We start from the raw sequence: 9,744 nt of genomic DNA, 5'->3' as shown, positions 1-9,744 counted from the left end.
GAACTCACTTATATAGCCGCAGGATTGCCTGTTACGTTCCACGTCACAGTAGGAAGCAGTTCCGCGTCACCGCGTGACGTCACCGCGTGATGTCACCGCGGAGGGAGTGGCGGGGCGGGCTTCGTTACCGTGCGGAGGAGGGGGAGGGGAGCGCTGACTCACCCGCCGCGTCACTGCTGGTGGGGGGGTTCTCCTTAGTGCAACATGTCACAATATAATAAGCTGATCAATCCAATCCATCCCACTTCTGATATCAGTTGTCACATGTATCAGTGTCTAATAACACATGTTCTGCATTGGATGAATAGGTTTATTTACTCCTTATACACACCACCAGCAATTACACATAATTATAGCGGTACCTGTATTTCTACACTTTATAATTCGCTGTTACACACACTCCAAATATTACATATAAAGTCTTTTTTTCACAGCCACACCACTGCAACTAACTCTTAACTACACTGCACTGCACTCTGCACTATGTTCCATGATGGCTTCATGTCCTTGACTAAAGGCTTCTAGCTGCAACTACTTGCAAACCACCTTTGCTGTCCCCTATAAACCTTTGGCATCGACAACACATAGAAAACAGCTTCTGTTTTTGTAGATGTATTTACAGTCATGTTGCCTAGCACTGGACACGGCACAGACCATACTAAAAACACAAGTAACATGATTCTTACCCAGCAAGTTCATTGGTGTGCTGACTGTTACCTAGCAACAAGCTATAACATTCATCCTATTGATGCTTGTGCCTATCATGGGGTTATTTATCAAACCACTGTCTGGCAACACACTGACATATAACAGTATTTTTGTTATAAAGGTTCTCAAGAAAACAACACACTAATGCAGAAATAATCAAAAGTTCAGTTTCAAAACAGTAGTAATTCACTGCCATGCCACACAGCCACCTCGTTTCTTTTGTTGTCTACAGTCTATAGATCACGCAGTAGTGTAGTCAGTTGAGGCAATATGCTACAAGCTGCAAGGTCGTGGGTTCAAGTCCCAATGAGGTCAATGGGCTTTTTCAATTGACCTAATCCTTCCAGCCACAGTATGGCCCTGGGGTTGACTCAGCCTTTAACAGAAATGAGTACCAGGAATCTTCCTGGGAGTAAAGGGCAGCTGGCGCGTAGGGCTGACAACCTTACCACTCATCCCATTTTCATGCTCTACAATATTTTCAAATTAGATAATTTATATACAAGGATGTTTTTACCAAAAATGTATAACTTCTGACAAGTATATAACATATTTTTCTCTCTGATGAGGTTTGTAACTTTTGCCTATAGATTATCTGACATTGTAAATAAACATCAATATATACAAACATTAAATTTATTTATGCAGGTTGTGAATGGTGAGACTGAAAGTATTGGTTTTGGTTCCCATTTCAGTGACATTCCCAGTGAATTTGAACATCACACCTTTGTTACAGGGCATTTTAGTAGTGATACAACTGGAATGGTTACATGAAAGTTTCATTCAGTGAGGATTACTCCATAAGTCCATCAATACTTTGTAACACACATCTGCATAGTGAAGAGAGGAAAGAGACTTCTCAAGCAATCAAATGGTTATATACATTGAGAAAGTGTTAGTATGATTTTCAATCCCAATGACCAGAATAATATGGGAATAAAAAAGATGTAATCTATTATGATATAGCATGGATCTTATTATTACCGCAGTTGCTGGGTTCATCAGATGTGTCTCCTTCTCCACAGTCAGGATCCGAATCACACATCCAAGTTAGTGGGATGCAACGATTTGATATCTGTCACATGAAACAGTCCATCAGTATTCTAAATCATATTGGCAATTTGTAATGCTCAACAGGTATTCATTGTAACAACATCTCTGTTTCGCTATGAAATCTCTGTATAATCAAACTTTATATTATAGCTTTCAACTGTTACCTCCAAATTTCTCTTTACAACTTACAGAAGTATAGTACATAGTCTTACCACACAGCTGAACTGTGTTGGACTGCAAGTGGTGTTGACACATTCCTTTGGGTCCTCATCAGAGCCATCAGAACAATCCTTGTCCCCATCACAGACCCAGTATCGTGTGATGCACCGATTGCTGTCACAACGGAACTGGTCATCACGGCATTGCACGTTCTCTGAATCAATAACTGAATACATTGCAGTTTGTGCATTTTACATGGAAGTGATTCAAAAAACACTTCCAAATAATTCTCAACTGTATATAATTTGGTGAGATTTTTATTCCTATTTATTTTCTCCCCTTAAAACAGCTACTGACAGAGCATTATTGGTTTTCATGATGAAATAACAACACACTAAATAAATTTATAGCAAACTGGTCAAAGGTGAACTTGAAATCATTGTCAGTATAAACATTAATTAAAATGTGACAAGAGCTCTGTAATGGGGTAGTTTCTGTTTTTTTTTCTTCTTCTACTTCTACAGCTGTTTATTGAATATTTTCTCCTCCTGCTGTAGGATAAATTACAGATGTTATGATTAAGATTTTAGTAATCAGAAATATATCAGAATATAGATAGTAGTCATGGGAAGAGTGAGAGAACTTTGACCTTTACCCACCCCCTTTTTAAGTTTCTGTTATGTTTGATTGATTGATTGATTTATTTAACATCCATAACTGTTACATTATGTACAATTGGACAAGTCAGTTTTTTAAAAAAATATATGAGATTAAACATAACATCAAATGACTAATAATATAAAAAACCATAGAAAAATAACATAATAAATCCTTTAAATATGATAAAACAGTGGATGAGTATAATAACGCAACAAAAGCTAAACTATAAATTACATGCAATAGCTAAAATAAATTACCTAAGTATCTTTGTTCTATTATTAAGCTAATTCTTGTAAAAATATTCTTGAAGGGAATAAAAAGCTTTGCACAACAAGTAATCCTTTAATTGACGCTTAAAAACCTTGAACTCTTGAATACTTCTTATTTGAGAGGGCAAGTTATTATACAATCTTATTCCCATGTTAATCACACTCCTTTTACAACGTGAGGTGTTACATGGTTGGACATACAAATTCTGCTTATGTACTGTGTTATAACCGTGCACATCTGAATACGAGATGTTATATATCCTATTTTTCCTTAAAAAACACAACGTCTCAAAGATATACAATGAAGTTAAGGTTAAAATTTTAAATTCACCAAAAAATTCTCTACACGATATCCTGTTATTGACTCTTTTGATCAGTCTTAAACATTTTTTTTTGGATTTTAAATACAGTTTGAATGTCCTTTAGACCACAGCCCCAAAAAATAATACCATATCTCAATAAAGATTCAAATTTCGCAAAATACACACTTCTCAAAATTGGAAGACTGACCAAATCTCGTAAGGATTTGATAAGATAGATGGTTTTGTTTAATTTTTGAACTAAATGGTGAATGTGAGAGGAACAACTTAAATTCTCTGTAATATATATACCTAAAAATTTTAAATTAGCTGTGTATGTTATTTTCTTATTATTCAAATAAAGTTCCGGTTTATCAATTTGACGGGGACCACGTCCCTGAAAAAAGAGTGCTTTTGTCTTTTCAATATTAATAATAAGATGATTTACCGCGAACCAATTTTCTAATTGATGCATAGAAACTATAGTTTTATCATTTAAAGATTTAAGATTTTTGTCAATAATTAGTATATTGGTGTCATCTGCAAATAAAACAACTTTCGCTTCATGAACAGCTTTAGGCAAATCGTTTATAAACATTAAAAACAAAAGAGGTCCCAGAACCGAACCCTGAGGAACACCGTACTTTATTTCCTTACGTGAAGAGGAGAATGATTTTTGATTTGGAGATGTGAAACTAGATTGTGGATGCCATAAAACAGGGAGAAACACATTACAGAAAGGGAGCAACAGATCTTAAAACTTTGTATTATGTGTAATTTTAAGTATATGTAACAGATCCAATAGAGCAGAAAAGAAAATTACGTAGGGGTATACAGCAAAACAAATAATCTTCATACAGCTAATAAGCATTATACTGTATTCAATATTATTACAATAACAGCAGCCATTAAAATATGCAGAGTGAATGGGAGAACACATGACAAAATCAGTCACTGGGCACCAACTGGAAAATGTGACAGGGGGAAACAAAATATTGTAGTTAGAAGAAATACATGCAGGAAAGAATTTTAAAAAGAATATAATGAATGACATTTATGGTTAATCAGAACAATGAANAAAAAAAAAAAAAAAAAAAAAAAAAAACATATGAAGATGGAACAAATGACAGCACATTTATTACAACATTCATTACGTTTTTGCTATGAGCCATACTTGTATTACATGAATTTCTTTGAATTACTACTTTACCACATATTCCTCCAGCTCGTGTGTCTTCATCTGACCCATCGCCACAATCATCGTCACCATCACACACATAACGACTGTCGATGCAACGAAGGTTGTCCCGACACTGAAAGTTACGTGCTGTACAGCGTGAAGGGGCTGTGTAATTGGACTGGACTACACATGTGCTGCCCTCTAGAATATGTCCATCTCGACACACACACCTAGTGCCATTTGGGACAGCCAGACACAGTTCTGGGCAACCATTGTTCTTATTTGAACAAGCATTTGAACCTGTTAACAAACACTGAATGATTTACATATACATATGGTTTTTATGTAGGAGTCCCATATAGATTATCTATGAGAGTCATGTGCAATATGCAGTCTGCTGATCACAAATTTTGACCAGAAAACACATTAAGGTTTTATAGGTTTGTGTCACATATTTTTTTTTTAATTCTTAAATATCTTCTTCTGCCTCTCATTTGTTTTTAATCTTGGATTTACACTATTACTTTGTGGAAAACATCCAGAGCAGAGCTGACTGCATCAAGTGCATGCAGTGGTGGGAGGCAGTTGCAGTAACTGCATGGAAAAGGCATATGTATATACTGAACTCAGGCAGATCAGCCTGTGGGCATAAAAACAATAAATGTAACACCATATACATCTATTGTAATAAATGTGTGTAATAATCTGAACCAATAATTATCAGATGTGGCAAACAGCATTAAGCATCAGCGCACACACAAGGCAAGCACTAGGAATCTGAACAGAACCTGCCATACAGTTTACATATAAGCATAGCAGTATGTACTGCCAAAACGGTACTGGATATTGCAGGTGAAGACAACTATTTCTTATGAAGGAATCTGTAATTATTCCTAGGTCTCCATATTGTCCAAGATCACAAGATTGTTGACTTGCCATACCAAAAACTGTTCATCACCTGTTTGAGAAGAGTTATCAAAAACACGAATCTCAAAGAGAGCTGAGAATTCTTCACTCAGTGTTTCAACTGCGCCTTCATCCACACTGAGATTCTTACTGTGAAGAGTTCCCTTCTGGAACTCAGTCCAGTAAACTGAACCATAAAAATATGCCAATCCATATGGATGGTCTAAGTGGGGTCCATCATAAACAATCTGAAAAAGGAAAAATCATCAGTTCAGTAAGCACAAGTTGTGTGCCTCCAATTAGAACTTGTTTGGTAGGACATGAGCTCTGAGGTGCACGAAAATGAAAGGCCTAATCATAAATGGGTGACAGTTATTGAAATGGAATTCAACACATGACAGTAACTCAGTCACAGCACTCAAGACACTGAGCTCTGCTCCCCCACCCCCACCCCAAGGGTTTGTTCTGGAGGCAAAGTTATTTCACATTTCAAGGCCATAGCTCAGCTCACCAAACCTACTGAACAAATAAAACAAATGATAAGCAATACAGCAACTACTTCATTAGAAATAGTTAAGGAGCCTTTAATATATATGTAGTGCNGGGGGGGGGGGGGGGGGGGGAGCCAAAATCCAGTGACTTGTGCAGGTGTATCCTGCATCCAGGATAACTGTATCCACAAGATGACATACAAGACACCCAAAGAAAAGCCAAACTTGAAATTGCCAAGCCTGTAATCTCAGACATTACATACCTGTCTGTTACTTCCATCCAGAGCAGCACGCTCAATCTTATCGAGGAAAGCATCGCACCAGTATAACATCTTGCCTATATAATCAATGCTAAGTCCATTAGGCCACTGCAGCTGTGTTTCAATAAGTGGCTTCCTATGTGTTCCATCCATCCATGCCTGTTCTATCTTCCCTTTCTGCGAAGCTGAACTTACCCAGTCTGTCCAAAACATAAGGCTGAAACAAATGATACAATCAATACAAAGCATTAATTTGTAATGCCAGTACCAATAGAGGAACTCCCATTAATCTCCCTTGATTTAAAAGTTTTCTTCATAAATTATTCAAAGATAAAATCTCAGTGTTATACTCTTTCCAATATGACTGCCCTCAGTTCAGGTTCGCATCTGCTGCTCTCCAGATGAACCTTAACCCATATGCATCAGCCCCTAACCTGGTGTAGAATGAACTTCCCCATTCAATGTGAATGCCTTCACTATTGGAATTTCATTAACGTTTAATAGCTGCCACCATCGTTACTAACAGCTGCTTTACAATCAATATTTCCAAGATGATTCAGTCAATGAAAAATTGATAAACCCAGTCAATACACACACCAAACAATAGCGTTGACATTCATCTCAAAGAATGTGCCAGCAAAATTCATGTGAGATGGGGGCACAAAGCATCAGCAATCATCCACATGCAAGGTATGGCCCTTCACCGTACCACAGTAGAAACTGCACAGCAAGCAGCACAAAGAACGCCATGCTAATGGACTGAATAGGCATTTCACTGTACCATGGGGTCCGTAATGTTAGCTCCCCAACACAGATGTCTTACATTAATGAAAACTTCCAGAACTTGATAATAACCATAATCATCAATGAACCTAAAAATAAATAATAAAGAATAAAAGCTGCATCCCATGTATTTCAAAGATTTAAACACTAAATTTCAGGATCTTGTGATACTAGTGGCGTTTCAACCTCATCTCGCACGTTGGTGTGTCTGCCATGTTGGTAAAACTGATGGTAGAAAATTAAAATAAACCTTACAAAACACTGTATATTCCTTTGAAGCTGCACTACCACACCGAAGTTCGGAACCTTACATGAAGTCTTGCTAGTGTCATTCTTAATTCAAGGCATACAGCTGCCAGATTGGTATTACTGGTGGTAAAAAATTAAAATATAAACTGTGGAGCAACTCGCAGTGGTTAAATATTAATATTAAGTTCCACACAAATCTGTTGATTAGATTAAGGGGATAGAGAGACAGACAGACTGATAATGTGACATGATGCCTAAAAAGTCAAATTCTTGGAATCAGTGAATGTCACAAAGGCATCCATTAATAAGCAATAAACTCCGTGATTTCAGTCTGCAAGCGAACTATACCAACTGAGCGACCGCCACTTGTTGGCGAAGTTAGTGCCAATTTTTTGCGGACAGAAGGTGTCACGTGGTCAGCACAACAAATCCCCATAGCCGTTAATTTCGGTTTTCTAGATAGGAGCCACCATTTCCTTGAAATAGCTCCTCAATTATCATCACAAGGCTGTGTGGACTCCGTTCCAGACCCACTACTTCTCAGAAAAAATCTAGTAGCACCGGAATCAAACCCAGACCTCTGGATCTGTAGCCAGGAGCTCTGACCACTAAACCACAGAGGCGGCCTTTAATAAGCAATAACAAGCTCTAATTCCCAACAGCTACATATGCAAACTACAGTCAAGGAACTACTGGGGATGGTGTTTTCTCTTAATCCACAAAAGTGATATACAGAGAGCGGTGCTCTAGCACAGGAGTAACCACTATCAGAGTCCAAAACCTAGCAATCTGCCTGTGATAACAAATCTAGAAACAAACCAAGCAAGAGCAGTAAAGAGATTGTGTACCTCTGTGAATACATGTAACCTCTGTAACCATCTGTAAAAAAGATGACTCAGTGTCCACCAAATCCAACTGCCAGCTAGAACCAACAGTCAGTCATTAGCATGAGACAATATGATGATCTGATAGGCATTGTTCTCTATAAAAATTAAGTCAATGGAATGTATTGTGTATGTTGGTGCATGTGCACACATGCCTGTGTACTTATCCATTCATGTAAGTCAGTACTTCACTTAAGACATGGTTGGGAAACTGAAAAGTGGACATAAAACAATATTTATCACACTGAGACTCTCTAGGTATGAGCTTGGAATTTGTTCAGGTGATGTCTATGTAAAAGGGCCAGAGAAATCTAAGCTGACGTCATACCAATGAGGAGCAGACACTAATAATGTTAGTCACTTACCCCATCTTTGGATGAACAACTATGGCTCTGGGATGGTACATGTTTGAGTAAAGGAAATGTTTCCGCTGCGATGTATCATTCAATCTGGCTACACCAATAGCTCTCAGCCCCTGGTCAGTCCAGTAGATATTGCGGCCCATCCAGTCAATGGCCAAACCTTCACAGTTATTTATACCTTTGTTAAGAACCACTGAACGCTCTGATCCATCTATTTTCTGCCGTTCAATTACATATCTGGAAATAGAATTTTGCTCAACTTATACCTTCCTTGTAGCAAAGACAACTGTAATGTATATATTTATATTTATTTAATTCTGTATTCACAATAAATACAGGCACAAGAGCTTGGTCACCCCAAATTTTCTAAATTTATCTTTTTCGGGTGATGAAAACTATGCACTAATGGTTCTCTAATTAACCTTTATCGGACGGACCATTTAATTTCCAGTAGGAGCAGCTGGATGGAGTTTATTTAAATGCCTGCCCTTCTAGGGCAATGAAATTGTAAGCATGTTTCTAAAAATGGTGTGATTTCAACATTTTTTATGATAAATGAACGAAATGAACGCTCCTTTAATGTAGAAAGAATAGAGAATCAGATATTCTACATTACAGGTTTTAATATCTGTAAAATTTTTTTATACTGATTCCCCCCCCAAAAATTCCCGAAATTCATACATTTTCTGCACCATGTGTTCTAGCAGTTTAATACATTTTCTGCACCATGCATTTTAGCAGTGTAAGTCCTTGTGGCGACTTCACATTCGATGATGTCTCTTGTTGACGCTTATTTATCGTATGGGACATTTCGGTATGCACGACTGTATGCGTCTGATATCGCTCGCTGTGTAATGTTTTAGAAAGATACGGGAGTTAATTCTCAGAATATGGTGTTGCCAGATCGGTCATTTGTTCATTCATTGCAGTCAAACCATTGTGTTTGTAACGATTTTGAAACATCGCAATATAAGTTTAGCCACCCATGACATCATGAAGTAGATATTGGGTTCAGCCAAGTCGTGAATGAGATTTTTGTATGTCTGGGCTCGAGGTTAAGATTTATAGCTTCTTATCGTGGTCTAAGCACAGAGATTCACTGCTAGAGAGCCGTATACACGACGACGTCGTATGGAAGATGCTGAAATTGAGAAACAGCTGTTCAATGACACAGATTCGGACTGCTATTCAACCGACTCTGAATGTGGTGAGGAAAGTTGGAGTTCTGATGCTGAAATTGAGAAACAGCTGTTCAAAGACACAGATTCGGACTGCTATTGAACCAATTCTGAGAGGGGCGAGCAAAGTTGGAATCCTGATTCCGCGGACGAAGGGTCACCAGTCATCACCTTCGTCGGCAACTTGGGGACCGCCAGACCGGTGTGGCTGGAGAGGTGTGAATAATTATTCCGGTGTAGCTGCGGGGATAAATATCACTGCAGCTCGACATCACTGGCCTGCTTCCTCTAAATCACAACTGA

At 38.0% G+C, this 9,744-nt stretch overlaps 1 protein-coding gene across 2 annotated transcripts in view; it reads right to left on the bottom strand.

The window, feature by feature from the left end:
- LOC111863445 (prolow-density lipoprotein receptor-related protein 1) overlaps positions 1-9,744 on the bottom strand; it is a 273,951-nt gene that overhangs the window by 152,840 nt on the left and 111,367 nt on the right. For both annotated transcript variants that reach the window (XM_033751069.1, XM_023849788.2), the window contains exons 13-18: positions 8,267-8,500; positions 5,989-6,202; positions 5,287-5,482; positions 4,359-4,628; positions 1,974-2,134; positions 1,693-1,783 (exon numbers count right to left, since the gene is read on the bottom strand). In XM_033751069.1, the coding sequence (XP_033606960.1) occupies positions 1,693-1,783; positions 1,974-2,134; positions 4,359-4,628; positions 5,287-5,482; positions 5,989-6,202; positions 8,267-8,500 (1,166 nt within the window). The remainder of the gene's footprint in view (positions 1-1,692; positions 1,784-1,973; positions 2,135-4,358; positions 4,629-5,286; positions 5,483-5,988; positions 6,203-8,266; positions 8,501-9,744) is intronic.

This window comes from Cryptotermes secundus, unplaced genomic scaffold, assembly GCF_002891405.2.
Source record: "Cryptotermes secundus unplaced genomic scaffold, Csec_1.0 scaffold1863, whole genome shotgun sequence".
NCBI classification, from domain to species: domain Eukaryota; kingdom Metazoa; phylum Arthropoda; class Insecta; order Blattodea; family Kalotermitidae; genus Cryptotermes; species Cryptotermes secundus.
This window is presented reverse-complemented; position numbering and strand designations above follow the sequence as displayed.